We start from the raw sequence: 15,890 nt of genomic DNA, 5'->3' as shown, positions 1-15,890 counted from the left end.
TTTTGCCGAGGCTAACGGGTTCCCGTGACCCCCCAAGTCCCTGTGTAGGTCCGCCTTTACTTGCAATATGTAATATTCTAATGAGTTTTTGCTAATGCATGCTAAAGTTATTTAGTTCATTTGCTAAAACTTCATACCAAAACTTGGTGAAGTTTTGTCCTGTAGTTTACAGTATTGTCATGAGTTTTATCGAAAACTTCAGCCTAAACAAGCTGAAGTTTTTTAGTTCATTTGCTAAAACTTCAGACTAAACATGCTTAAGTTTTTGTCTAGCATTATGTAATTTTCTAAGGAGTTTTTGCTAATGCATGCTGAAGTTATTTAGTTCATTTGCTAAAACTCATATCAAAACATGCTGAAGTTTTGTCCTGCAGTCTATAGTTTTGTCAATAGTCTTTTATTAAAGAAGGGCAAAATCGTCTTTTTAAAACTCTTTTAACAAAAAAACGGGTACCGATGCAAATGGAAAAATAAAACGGGTACAACTTAAAAAAGGGCGACCAAATAGGGCGCCTCATGCAATTTTTAGCTATTAATGCACTATTAGTGGCGACCTATCATAGTCGCCACCAAAGGTAATACTAGCCTCTCGAATTGGCAACTGACCTAAAATTAAGGTTTTTGGCGCCGCCTTTTAGGGCGAACTTTTTAGTCTCCACAAAAGGTGTACGACGTCTTTGGCAGTAGCAACTAGCTTAAGGTTTTTGGCGACTCCTTTCGCATTGGTGACGCACCTTAAGGTTTTTGGTGACGCCGTTTACTGGCGACCCCTTGAGTCGCCACCAAATGTATTATGATAGGACGCTTTTTCATTAGCGACCAACCTAAAGGTTTTTGTGACGCCGTTCGTATTGGCGACCCACCTCATGTTATTTGGTAAAGCCTTTCAGTGGCAAGAGTTGGGTTGAGTATTATAATGTTTAGTTCTTCGTAATAGTGACTTACCTAAATTTTTTTTGTTATTTATTTATTATGGAAAGTTTTAGTCGCCAAAAAACTAATAATAACAATTCAATAAGGGCGAATACACATTTTCATTGGTCCAAACCTTAACGGAAAACTTTCACAAAAATTATATGTAAAATAAAAATAAAAATAAAAATAGTTCTGATTGAGAAATATTTTTTAGGAAAAAATAATAATTTAAAGAATAATTTACTTGATTTCAATTTTCAACGACTTACTTTCATGTTTGTACCTATTGAAGCACTAAAGAAAGTAAAGCTTGTTTCAACATTCGTGGCGACCTTGTTAATCGCCACAAATGGTAAAGTTCTATTGTGCTCTTTGTGGCAACCAACCTAAAATTAAGGTTTTTAATGATGCCTTTCTGTGGCGACCTCTAGATTCACCACCAAAGTACTGCTATATTTAGCCCGAGTTCAACATAATTAATGAGTGGTAATATCAGATCTCATATTTTGTCTATATAGAACACTGATGTTGGAGATTCTCCTGAAGTCTGAGTTCCTTTAAATTCTATTTAAAATTTCTTTTTACAATCTTACAATTTTCTTAAAACCAAGTTGCAATTTGACAAATTTAAATTCGGTTTCAGCTATTTATCAACTCGAAATATTATTTGGTTCCAACGATCTCATTCGAGTACCACGACTTGATAATTTCTAAATCGAATTTAACTTTTTCTTAAATTCTTTTTCCATTACATATGAGATTAGGGAAGGAAATAGTGGGAATCGAACTCACAATTATTGTGTAGAAATTCTCACCGGTACTATTAAACTATATGTATTGATGGTAAATAGGTTTGAATTATATATATTGATCGCAAAATTTTCTTATACGAGCAGATGTATTTTAACCTATGGTATCAAATTATTTGTCTTGTTTCTAGTTAACTAATCTCACTTTTATAAGTGTTTATTTATAATTAGTTATTTTTTAAGTAACAAAACAGTACTGTCAATGTATAGAAGTTATACTCCTCTAAATATCATAGCAACAAAACATTGATCATATGATAAAGCAAAGTAAAATACATTAGACTTAAAAATACCCCTAAAACCAATAGAAGTTCTTTAGGTGGATCACTATTAGCATCTCAACTCTGAATTTTCAAATCATGCTAGGTGTTCGACAAATGTCAAGTAGAGGCAGAGCTAATAATTTTCTAGCTCCGCCCCCATTTTCAAGTAGAGGCGGAGCTAATAATCTTCTAGCTCCGCCCCTGTGTTCAAGGTGACGAGCCAATGTCACTACCAAGTTCAGCGCCGCCAACTCCTCCATCAAGGCCGCCATTGCCACCACCAAAGCCAGTGTTTGCACTAATTGGTCCAATACTTCGTCTGAATCCCCCACCAATTCCGACTCCAAATTGACCTTCGATTCCTTCACCACTTGGTCCTGCCTCAAAACCCAACCTCCCCCCTATTCCAACACTAGCACCCCCACCAATTTCTCCTCCTAGACCAATCCCACCACCAATGGCACTTCCTGTTAGAAAAGAATAAATAGAATCAAAGAAAGGCTTCGAGGCGTGAAATCAATATTCTTAAAAGTATATTGTTCGTATATTGGTTTGAAAAATACAAGCAAGTCGCTTCAGGAATATTCAAGAAACCCTATGTGTATACTCCCAGTGGCGCACCCACATGTAAGCAGGGCGGATGCGCAGCGATGTCGAGTTCATCCGAACCCAATACTTTCGACACGGAGCATAAATTCATGTATAAAAATTATTTAAAATAGGAACAAAAAGTAGATATTAACCCATAACTTTAACAGTATAATGAGTTCAATACTTAAATTTTTAGAGGTTGAATCCATAAAATTCAAATTCTGAATCGGCCTATGCATGTAAGGAAGGAAATTCATCCAAATTATACGGGTATAATTATTAATATATATTTTTTTTTTGTATATGTAGACACAACCTTTGAATCCCTTGAAATAAAATATAAAATACTTTGTGTAGCGGTAAAAGTGGTTCAAAAATATCAAATATAGCATTTTTGTTATTTTTGAATCCTATAATTACTATATATTTTTTTTAAAATTCAAATGACAAAATATTCTGTTAAAGAAACAAAATATAAATAAAACCACACTTTCACACAAATCCAAGGCGGAGCTACAGTATTACGTACGGGCTCGAACGACAGTAGTTTTGTTTAGATCCTGTATTTGTATTAGTAAATGTATTAAATATGTATAAATATTTAGTTACAGACTCAATAATTAACACGAGCTATAAATTCGATAACAATTTCAGAATTCATAAACTTCAAATCTTAAGTCCACCCCGCTACAAATATAAACAAATTGCAATTACATTACCTGGTGCAACCAATCCACCACCATTGTCTTCATAATCATTAGACATATTTGCATCCTTAATAGAAACTTTTGATAATTTTCTTGCACTTATGCTGCCAATTAAATCTCCAATTAAGAGTATAAAAAGCAGAGACAGAATTTTAGTAAACATTTCCAAGTATATGCATAAAGTTTTTCAAGCCTAAAGTATATATGAAATGCTAGTTTTGCTGAGAAGTGAAGAACTGAATAGAAGGGATTATATAGATAATTTCCTTCCAATAATAATTAAGTCAACAGCCCAACTGTTACGTTGAGTATAATGTTAATGATCAAAATAGTTCATGACTTTCACATATGCTTCTGAAAATTATGCATTTTGGAAAAGTATTTAAGTTATATACACGGATAGTATAAGATTCTTTTACAATATTAGTGAATTTTTACCTGTAATAGTAGGTTAGTCGTCATTTTTATCAGATAATCAATTAATATATATAGTTTTGAAGTGCCTTAGACAACGGTAAAGTTATTTTCATGTGACATATAGGTCAGTGGTTCAAACCATGGAATCAGATACTTGCACCAGGGTAGGTTGCCTACATTACACTCATTGGGTTGCGGCCCTTCTCTGGATCCTGCATGAATGTAAAATACGTTGTGCATCGGACTGCCCTTAGTAATGTATAATAGTCCCTCATTTCACTTTTACTTGTCCACTATACTAAAAATACATTTTCACTTCTACTTATTCACTATACTAAATCAAGAGAAAGACAGATTTTTGTTTTCTTATCTTACCCTAATTATCATTAAATACTTATTCTCAAATTATTTTCCAAGACCTTTTGAGATACTATCATTGTTAGGAGTTATATGGTATAATATATTACACTTATTATTTTTTAATGGACGTAAAAATTAGTCCAATATGGACAAATAAAAGTGAAGGACAAAAGTACTTATCAAGACATTTTTACCTATAATTATCCAATAAATGACGTAACTTTCTTTTTTGGTGCCTGAACTTAAATTCTTTGGAAAATGGTGTTTATTACGTGCATGTTAAAGAACTCTCTCTAACTGTATTATATGAAAATGAGAATTGACTCTCCTGAAACCAAAGTTGAGGACCATTTAATTTCTTAGGGAGAAGGAAAATGATTCATTATCAACTAACTGCATATAAAAGTTTAATGGAAAGTTTACGCGACACATCAAATATATATACTGTATTCATCATTCGTAACTATACTTTTAAAAAAATTACCATTCGTAGTTGTATTTGAATTTTATAGCAAATCCACCTATAGTACTGAAACAAAAGATCAATTCTCTTGAACTAAAACAAGAGAGCAACAGATTAGTTGGTTAAAGCACCAAATTAGTAAGTAGAGGTCTTGAGTTTGATTCTTAACAAGAGCATTTTATTTTTTGTATTTTTGTATTTTGCTTTGGTTGTATTTGTTGCGTGAACGAATACAGTTGATACATGTTGTATATATATTTTGTATTGTGCGAACAAATACAACTGAACAACAGTTACGAATCGTAATTAGACAAACTGTAGTTACTTATAATAATTATGCTCTAAATTGTAGTGTTTTATGAAAATTCTTCAAGTTTAATTTCATCGGCCCATTGAACGGCTATAGTTTCAATGAATTTTGGGGTAACTTTCTTGCAGTTGCAAGGTTGGTGTGGCCTTGGGGAGTGTTGAATTAACCGGGGAGAAGCTATGTATAGTCAAGGGTGGTCAACTGAACACCTTTCGCCGTAAATTATACTATGTATAGGGTAAAATATTACTCCCTCCGGTCCAAAATAAGTGATTTTTTGGATGTTTTCACACGAATTGAGAAATCCACCTTTTAGCATTAATTAACAATGAAATTGACCATATTAACCTTTACTATCTCACATAAACACTCCTAACACATATTCCAACACCATTTACTTCAAGGACAATGTAGGAAAAAATAATTAATTCATTCTTGAAATCTGGAAAAATCACTTATTTTGGCCACAAGAAAAAGGCCAAAAAATCACTTATTTTGGACCGGAAGGAGTACTTGTTATTAATTAAAAAAACATGCTTGAATACCTTTGCATAGCCCACTGGCAAAAGATGTTCAAAATTTGAACACTTCTATTAAATTTCCTAGCTTCGCTACTGATTGAATAGCAACAAAATCTTACTTTGAGCTTCACATAACTGGCACAAGTTGTATGGATTTGTCTATAATGTTTGACAGCTAAAATAAGTAGATCCAAAATCTTGGATGTAATGTAAATTTGGGTCAAGTTCTACTTGCAAGCGTGCATAGAGTAAATTTTAGCTTAGTGTTACGTTAAAATATAAAATATTCATATTCAAACAACAAAGCGGGGATAGCTCAGTTGGGAGAGCGTCAGACTGAAGATCTGAAGGTCACGTGTTCGATCCACGTTCACCGCATTTTTCTTCTTTTCAACTTTTCATTTATTTACCAGACTATGAAATTGAATTATCGGGCTGACAACATGGAGCTATAAGTCTGTGTGGTCCACTGCAGCACAAGAAAATAATATTTTTTAAAATTTTAATGTATATCACATATTGTGTCGAGAAATATGAATTTGATTAACCTAATAAATTACATCCGCCATTAGAATTACACAACATTGGAAGTTCCAAGTTGCCGCCCAGGAAGATGGTATACATGTCGGGGCCGCACTACAATAAGGTATGATATAAGCAGTTTCACCTTAATATTGAATTAACGTCTCGAACTCCTATAACTCAAAGAAACAACTTTATTGTTGTTCCAAGCTCCCTTCATTCATTCGTGATGGTTAGCGACTACAATAAAAACTGTCTAATTATGATTATGAATAATGAATAGAACGTCGAATTCACATAACTGATACTCCAGAAGCCAAAGCTGTTTAATACTTGGAGAAAGTATATAGTATATACTATCTACAATTTAAAGTCGAAAGAAAAAATTGGCTAATTCCAAAATCTTAGACATATTTTACATAAAGAATATATGATGTATATTGGTATATACAGTGAAAGGAAATTGCACTTGAAATGAATATCGAACCCGAATTTCGTAAGAAACGTGTGATATATAGGAAGTAACAATTTGATGCGAATGTTTATAATGAAATCTCAAAATCTTTCGAAGAGTCTTTTAAAGTTGATTACTTTTATACATAACAGACAATGCTTTTTTTTCACTTCAAAATAGATTTGAACAATTCGAAGCGTATGCAAATATTTTTGATTTTCTATTTGGCAGTAAAAACTAAGATCACTAGATGTTGGAAATTTGAAAAAATATTACCTTAATCTTGAATGTTCCTTAAAGCATAATAATCAATTCGATATTGATGGTTCAGATTTATTTTCTGAATTAAAAGTATTAAGAAAAATAGTACAATTAGAAGATAACAGTTTAACTGATACACCTAATCAAATAAAAAGATATAATTCTTTTCCAAATGCCTAAATTGCTTATGGAATAATGTTCATAACTCATGTTACCGTTGCTTCAGCGGAAAGGAGTTTTCAAAACTAAATTAATAAAATCTTACCTAAGAACAACAATGTCACAAGAAAGGTTAAATTAATTAGCTATATTGTCAATTAGAAATACTTATTAGGAGTTATTGATTATAAGAAAATTATTAATAACTTTGTATCTAAGAAAAGCAAAAAAATAAAAATAAACTTCAAATAAATAATTAAAAAAATTAAAAAGTTAAGGCCCCTCATTAAGTTGGCTTTAGGCCACAAAATTCGGCGGGCCGCCCCCGCAAACATTGATCACATGATAAAGCAAAGTAACATACGTTACACTTAAAAAGACCCCTAAAACCAAAAGAAGTTCTTTAGGTGGATCACTATTAGCATCTCAACTCTGAATTTTCAAGTCATGCATGTTAGGTGTTCGACAAATGTTCAAGTAGAGGTGGAGCTAATAACCTTCTAGCTCCGCCCCTGTGTTCAAGGTGATGAGCCAATGTCACTGCCAAGTCCAGTGCCGCAAGAGGCGGAGCTAGGATTTGGAGTGTGTGGGTTCTAAAATTTAAAATAAGACTATGACCTAAAACTAATATACAATATCAAACTGACTAAAGAATGAGTATCGACATTTAATATATATTTAAAAAGTAACGAAAGACAAACACAATATATGAATATAAACATTATCATTTCAATTGCACTCGACGAGTTGTCATGTTTTGAAAATGATCAATGATCGCATCATTAGATACACTTTCAAATACTTCATCCTCTATAAAACAAACTAAACAATCATTCAAAAAGTCATCACCAATCCTGCTTCGCAAATCATTTTTAATAAACTTCATTGAAGAAAAAGCCCTTTCAACCGTTGCAGTAGCCACAGGTAATATCAAACTCAGCTTCACAAGCAAATAAATAAGTCCCCATGTCTTGTGAATATTTATTTTAACCAATGTCTTCGACAGATCACCAAGACCTTTCAACTTAGAGAATGCATTTTCCATTTCTCGCACATAGTCAATATATTTGTCAAGCTCAAAACTAAGATCTTCAAGCTTAGAAGCAGTGAACTCATTTGGATAATATGTAGCAAGTTTCATAATCTTGTTTTTATCATAATTCGCAAAAGAATCATCAGGACTCAAACTAGCCATACCAAGAAGCAGAGCAGTATTCACTTCACTAAAACGACTGTTAAGCTACGAAAGTTGCAAATCAATAGCAGCACAAAAAACCTCTATGTACAAATGATGGGAATATGTAACAGTTGAGCTTTAACGCTTCGACTTTCCAAGTGCATACTTCTCATCCATTTTTGGGATTACAATACCATTCTTATCACAAAACGAAGAGACATCTTCTATCAAAGGACTCCATTTAGATTCTCTCATTGTTTGCAATTGCCTCTTTGTGAAATCAACAAGTTTCATTGCACTAACAATATCTTGATCTTTTTTTTGTAGGGCCATATTCAAATCATATGTAATTGCCAATAGTTTTAACATCAAATGTAATATACAAACGAACTCATAAGATCTTATATCTTCCACTAGACTTTTGGCTAATGCTTTCTCCTGATAATTTGAACCCTCATTTGCAAGAACTCCAAGTATATGAACAATCGATGAGAATAAAGAAATAAAGTTACGCAATGTCTTAAAGTGAGATCCCCAACGGGTATCACTTGGTCTTTGAAGCCCAAGTTCTTGATTTAATCCACTTCCTATATGAACTTCACCAAGCACTAATAACTCATCTAATTTTTCAGCTTGATCATCTCTAAGCATCTCCCTATGCTTATAAGAACCTCCAACAACATTCAAAACATTAGCAAGAGTGTCAAAAAAATTATTTACATCATGGTGTTTCTTTGCAATAGCTACAAGAGTCAATTGCAACTGATGAGCAAAGCAATGTATGCAATGTGCCGAAGGATTATCTTTCAGAATCAAAGTTTTAAGACCATTGATGTTTCCTTGCATGTTACTAGCTCCATCATACCCTTGTTCCCGTATTAGAGATGAACTCAATGAATGTTGTAAAAGCAAAGAATATATTTCTTTATGTAATGCATGTGCAGTTGTACCTTTAACATGAACAAGACCAAGGAATCTCTCAATAAGTTCACCCTCTTTATTGACATAACGCAGAACAAGAGCCATTTGTTCCTTATGAGAGACATCCTTTGTAACACCCCATAAATTTGGCTTAGGTATGAATGAGCTAAAGGAGTATTAAGGTTATATGTTGGACATGTGAAGTCCCTTCGGGATGATTATGGGTGAAAATAGTTGTTTCAAAATCAAGATCGAAAGTGAGGTGCATAAGATTCGACAAAATCGACTAAGTTTGCAGAAGGTCTGTCTTCCAGCAGGGTTTAGTAAAAATGTATAAGGAACTTAGGAAAACTCAAAGCATAAAAGTTGTAGGCCTTTAAAATATCTTTCCAACGATATATTTTGGAGCCCAAACGGAGCTCTGTGAAAAACGTTATGCCCGTGTTATAGAATAGTGCGCAACCACCGCGCCTGGACCGCGACCGTGGTCGTGAGGCAGTGTTCCTGCTTTTACCGCGGTCGGGCCGCGGTCAGGCCTACAGGGGCGTGGTGGCGGACATGGAGAGTCATTTTTTAAGCCATATTTCGTCCCCCACAGCCCCAAAACATAAAAACTTGCTCTAGAAAGGAAAGCTCTCAAAAACCTAACTCCTTAAGGGTCCCTCCACCCAAGGTAAGTTCTAATGGTGATTCTAAGTTAATTTAAATTTTCCAACATATTATTAACATGGGTAAACCCTCCATATCATTAGATATTCGATTGGGACATCATTGATGAGAGAAGGAACCCTAGAACTCGAATTCAAGGGGATTGAACTTCAAAAAGGTAATGTCTTCACCCTCTAATTGATTCTAGCATTGGATTAATAATTATAGACTCTAGCTCATGACATATGAGTTGATGGGTTTGATTGAAAAGTATGAACGATTATAGATTTTGGGTATTGATTGTTAATTATTGGTTAAAGGTGTTGTTACCTTATGGGTGACAAAGAATAATGTTGATTATAACCATTTGAGACTTTAGAATTTATCTAAGAGCAAGAAAAGGGGTTATTGGGTTTAGAGACGCCATTAATGACTATGAAGCTTTATTCTCACCAAGTGTTTGATAAGATGCTTAAGTGACAAAAACATGAGTATCATAGCTATATGGAATCCCTTTGACTTGTATTGCTATAGATTAAAGTTGAAAAGATTGACAAATGTTGTATTACGCTCAAGAGCAGGAAGTTAAGGTATGTGAGTTTAACTCTCTATGTTTGGGAATGTTAATGATTCCCCCTACACTATGTTCTTTTACCACGTTATCAATTGCCTCAGAAATATAGTTAAGCCTAGTTCCTTGAATAGTTGTAGAACTTCTATTCTCTAGCTTTATCACTCGTTCATGACTTTCATCCTGAACGTTGTGAGCTTAGTTCGTATTCTATATAGACTTGGGTTTGATGTCCCTGAGTCTCAGTATAGCTTACTCAGCATGTCATAAAAAGTTGAAGTTTCAGTGTTCATAATCAGTTCAAGAATACATGTCTCAATCTAATCCTATTCAGTATTCCAGTATTATGTAACCCAGTGTGATCCAGTATTCTAGTATCATGTAACTCAGTATGATTCTCAGTTCCTGATNTTTGGGCCTGAGGCCGCAGTTAATGCTTTATGCATCTTTGAGCCTGAGGCCGCAGTTTATGCTTTATGCATTTTTGGGCCTGAGGCCGCAGTTATGTATACGTATACTTGGGCCCGAGGCCGCAGTTGTGCACACACATATATATATATATATATATATATATATATATATATATATATATATATATATATATATCTGAAGCCACGTTTTAATATTCAGATAAACATGTTGTTCATCATTCAGAAGAGGGAGTATTCATAACCTTACTTCCTATGTTTAGTTCAGTTATCAGTTTTCAGTTTCGGTTACAGTATTTACAATTCTTTCCTTTAGTTGTTTTACATACCAGTGCAATTCAAATGTACTAACGTCCCTTTTTGCCCGGGCCTGCATCTCGCGATGCAGGTAACGGTTTACAGGTTGACGATTCTGCTTGCTAGGACATCTCGTATCAGCTATTGGTGAGCCCCAGTCTTTCGGGGCATTACCCCTCCCTTTTTCAGTCATTATAGTATTTCCGTTAATAAGGTATACCGGGGACCTTGTCCCGGTAAACAGTTAGCATTTTCAGTATTCTTTAGAGGCTTCGTAAATTATAACCCTGTCAGTCAGATATTAGCAGGCTTTCAGGTGTTAGCCTTGTCGGCTACTTGTTTATACTTGCAGACCTTTCAGTATTTTTCGCATCTATGATAATTCAGTCAGACTCTTTAGTTGATTATCATGTTTTATATTTACCTCTAGCTCATAGTTATACCACATGTTGATCCAACCATACAGTTGGTTCTCTCGGTCATATGCAGTCAGGCACCGAGTGTCGTGTTACGCCCAGACCATGGTTCGGGGCGTGACAAAGCTTCATATCAGAGCCCTAGGTTCAAGAGTCCTAGGGAGTCTATGAAGCCGTGTCCAGTGGGGTCACTTTTATGTGTGTGTGTGCGCGCCACACGTGTAAACAGTTGACCATCACGACATTTAGGATTATTCCATTTCTTTCATACTCTAGATCGTGCAGTTAGAGCTATGCTTTCAGGAATCTTTCTAACTCGTGCGAATTGCGGATTTCAGAAAAATGCCTGCAAAAAAGAAAGTACACCAGGAGGGCCTTAGCTACTAGCCAGGGGGCCACGACTAATGCTGCTCAAGAGGAGGACACTCCGGCCTAGAGGGTTGCATTGGGCTCAATGCCCAGTGCTTCAGACATGGATGTCAGGGAAGCTATCCAGTTGCTCACCCAGATTGTTGCTACTCAGGCTCAAAGGCAGGGAACAAGTGATGTTCATGAGACGGGTAGTTCCAGGTCTAGGGAATTCCTCAACATGAGACCTCCCGTCTTCATAGGGTCCAAAAAGGATGAGGATCCGCAAAACTTCATTAATGAGGTTCAGAAGATATTTCGAGTGATGCATGCTACAGACACTGAAGCAGCGGAGCTTGCTGCGTACCAGCTGAAGGATGTTGCCAACACTTGGTATGAAACATGGGAAGAGTCCCGAGGGGAGGATGCGGCTCCTGCGACTTGGAAGGAGTTTGCAGATGCGTTCCTTGAGCATTTTCTACCCATTGAGGTCTTGGAAGCTAAGGTTTTGGAGTTTGAGAGACTCAGAAAAAATGATATGAGTGTGAATGAGTACTACCTCAAGTTCGTCTCTCTGGCCAAGTATGCTCCGTAAATGGTACGTGATATGAGGGCCAGAGTTAGGCGGTTTGTGTTGGGACTTTCAGACGATTTGTTTGCTGATGCTAATATAGTTGTTCAGAATAATGACATGACTATCACTAAGATGGTTGCCTTTGTTCAAGGGAACGAAGACAGGTTGAAGGAAGAAGAGCAGCTACAGAAAGAGAAAGATAGGGAATTCAACAAGAGAGCTAAGTCTGTGGGAAATTTCAGCCATGGGGAATCTCAAGTAGGAGGCAATCGCCAGTTCTTCAAGAAATCAAAATCAGGACCCGCTCCATCTTCAGCTAGTGCACCGGTTCAGAGGTCCAAGTTTAACAAGAAAAACCAAAATTTTAGAGCAGCAGGCTCACAATAACAGGCTAGTATGGGCTACAGAGTCCCTGGTTACCCTATTTGCAACACGTGTGGTAAGAGGCACCCAGGGTTGTGTCGTTCGGGCACAAATAGTTGCTTTGGGTGCGGTCAGCAGGGCCACTTCTTGAGGGATTGTCCATCGGCAAAGCAGAACAATGGAGGCAATGTAGCTCAATCGCTAATTCAGCAGCCCATCATAACTCTCAGGCCCAACAAGGGCGCGGTGCAGCAAAGTCTAGTAATGCAGGCGGTGGTCAAAACCGCTTGTATGCACTGGCAGGCCGTCCGAATACAGAGGCCCGTGGAGATGTTGTCACAGGTATGCTAACAATATTCACTTTTGATGTCTATGCTCTTATAGATCCGGGATCTACCCTATCTTATGTAACCCCATATATTGCTAAGAAATTTGGGATAGAACCAGAAAAGTTGTGTGAAGCCTTTGAAGTCTCCACTCCAATTGGAGAATCAGTTATAGCAAGGTGTACCTATAGGGGATGTCCAGTCAAAGTGTATCATTATCTTACTGTAGCAGACTTAGTAGAATTGGAGATGGTAGACTTCGATGTGATCATGGGCATAGATTGGTTAGAGTCCTGTTATGCCACAGTGGGTTGTAGAACCAAGATAGTAAGTTTTGAATTTTTCGGTGAACCAGTTTTAGAATGGAAGGATGATGTAGTAACACCTAGGGGTAGGTTTATTTCCTATCTTAAAGCCAGAAAGATGATCTCCAAAGGATATATCTATTACCTGGTTCGAGTTAAGGATGTAGATGCTCAAATTCCCACTCTCCAGTCGGTACCAATTGTAAATGAGTTCTCGGAAGTGTTTCCCGAATATCTCCCTAGAATCCTTCCCGATAGAGAGATTGACTTTGGAATTGATCTACTCCCAGGCACTAAGCCAATATCTGTCCCGCCTTATAGAATGGCTCCAGCAGAGTTGAAAGAGTTAAAAGTACAGTTGAAAGATCTTCTAGATAAGGGATTTATAAGGCCAAGTGTTTCACCTTGGGGCGCACCGGTCTTGTTTGTCCGAAAGAAGGATGGGTCTTTGCGCATGTGCATTGACTATCGTCAGTTGAATAAAGTCACCATCAAGAACAAGTACCCTCTTCCCAGAATAGATGATTTATTTGATCAACTTCAAGGTGCTAGTGTTATTCCAAGATTGACCTCAGATCGGGATACCATCAGTTGAAGGTTAAGGAAGTTGATATTCCAAAAACAGCTTTCAGGACTCGATATGGGCATTTCGAATTTTTGGTAATGTCATTCGGTTTAACGAATGCACCAGCAGCTTTCATGGACCTTATGAATATGGTCTTCAAGCCTTATCTTGATTTGTTCGTTATCGTGTTTATTGATGACATCTTGATTTATTCCCGTAGCGAGACTGACCAAGCAGAACATCTCAGAATTGTGTTGCAGACACTGCAAGATCACAAGCTATATGCAAAATTTTCTAAGTGTGAATTCTGGTTGAAATCAGTAGCATTTTTGGGTCATGTCATCTCAGGGGAAGGCGTGAAGGTGGACTTTCAAAAATAGAGGCAGTGAAGAATTGGCCTAGACCCACTTCAGTATTCGATATAAGAAGTTTCTTGGGTCTAGCAGGCTATTATAGGAGTTTCGTAGAGGGATTTTCTTCTATCTCATCCCCTTTGACTAGATTAACTCAGAAGAAAGTCAAGTTTCAATTATCGGACGAGTGCGAGAAAAGTTTTGAGGAGTTAAAGAAGAGGTTGACTTCAGCTCCAGTCCTGGCACTACGGGAAGGAACCAAAGGGTTTGTTGTTTATTGTGATGCTTCAGGGGTTGTTCTTGGGTGTGTATTAATGCAACAGGGTAAAGTCATAGCCTACGCATCGAGACAACTCAAGGCTCACGAGAAGAATTATCCGACTCATGATCTTGAATTAGCAGCTGTGGTGTTTGCGCTTAAGATATGGCGTCATTATTTGTATGGGGTGCATGTTGACATTTTTACAGATCACAAGAGTCTCCTGTACATCTTCAAGCAAAGAGAATTAAATCTACATCAAAGAAGGTGGCTCGAATTACTTAAAGATTATGATATTGATATAATCTATCATCCGGGGAAAGCAAATGTTGTAGCTGATGCTCTCAGTCGGCATTCTATGGGAAGCTTAGCTCATGTTGAGGCAGATAAGCGAACTATGATGAAGGAAGTCCACCGCTTAGCAAGTCTAGGAGTTCGACTTTTGGACTCCGAAGATGGTGGCGTTGTTCTCCAGAAAAGGGTTGAATCCTCCTTAGTAGCCGAAGTGAAGGAAAAATAGTTTAGTGATCCCTACTTATTGCAGCTGAAGGAGGGAATTCACAGACATAATACTACGGCTTTTGAATAAGGGGGAGATGATGGTACTTTGAGGTATAGAGGCAGACTATGCGTTCGAGACGTAGATGGGCTCAGAGAGCGGATTATGTCAGAAGCCCACAATTCCAGGTATTCTATTCACCCAGGTTCCACAAAGATGTATCATGATCTTAAGGAGGTTTATTGGTGGAACGATATGAAAAAGAATATAGCAGATTTCGTGGCTAAGTGTCCAAATTGTCAGCAGGTGAAAGTCGAACACCAGAGACCTGGCAGTTTAACTCAGAATATAGAAATTCCCGTTTGGAAATGGTAGATGATAAACATGGACTTCATAACAGGTCTACCTCGCTCGTTTCGGAAGCATGATTCGATTTGGGTGATTGTAGACCGACTTACCAAGTCAGCTCACTTCTTGCCAGTGAAGACTACAGATTCGGCCGAGGATTATGCCAAGTTGTATATCAAAGAAATTGTCTGATTGCATGGCATTCCTTTGTCCATCATCTCAGATCGTGGTGCTCAGTTCACAGCGAACTTTTGGAAATCCTTTCAGAAGGGATTGGGCTCAAGGGTGAACCTCAACACCGCTTTTCATCCTCAAACAGATGCCAGGCAAAACGCACCATTCAGACTCTTGAGGATATGTTGAGGGCGTGTGTTATCAATTTTAAAGGTAATTGGGATGATCATCTACATCTCATTGAGTTTGCTTATAATAACAGCTATCACCCTAGTATCAAGATGGCACCGTACGAAGCTCTATATGGGCGGAGGTGTAGATCACCAATTAGTTGGTTCAAAGTCGGAGAAGCGGAGTTGTTAGGATCCGATTTGGTCTATCAGGCTATGGAGAAAGTCAACTGATACAAAGGCATTTGAAGACGGCTCAAAGTCACCAAAGTCCTATTCGGACGTGCGGAGTAGAGACTTAGAGTTCCAAGTTGATGATTGGCTGTTTATGAAAGTATCGCCCATGAAAGGCGTTATGAGATTTGGAAAGAAGGGGAAGCTTAGTCCCCGCTATAT

The 15,890-nt window shown here is 36.9% G+C and overlaps 1 protein-coding gene and 1 non-coding gene across 2 annotated transcripts; one reads left to right on the top strand and one right to left on the bottom strand.

Moving 5' to 3' along the window:
- Positions 2,195 to 8,955, bottom strand: LOC109231457 (zinc finger MYM-type protein 1-like). The gene is made up of 4 exons (XM_019397119.1): positions 8,096 to 8,955; positions 7,634 to 7,984; positions 3,298 to 3,389; positions 2,195 to 2,454 (listed from the first exon to the last, which is right to left on the bottom strand). Exons 1-4 carry the CDS (start codon positions 8,953 to 8,955, stop codon positions 2,195 to 2,197), a joined length of 1,563 nt encoding a protein of 520 aa, XP_019252664.1.
- Positions 5,662 to 5,734, top strand: TRNAF-GAA. The gene has a single exon. It is a non-coding gene; the product is annotated as a tRNA-Phe (tRNA).

Source organism: Nicotiana attenuata, chromosome 8 (assembly GCF_001879085.1).
Source record: "Nicotiana attenuata strain UT chromosome 8, NIATTr2, whole genome shotgun sequence".
Taxonomy (NCBI): Eukaryota; Viridiplantae; Streptophyta; class Magnoliopsida; order Solanales; family Solanaceae; genus Nicotiana; species Nicotiana attenuata.
The sequence above is the reverse complement of the archived record's forward strand: the minus strand, read 5'-3'. Positions and strand labels throughout refer to the sequence as shown.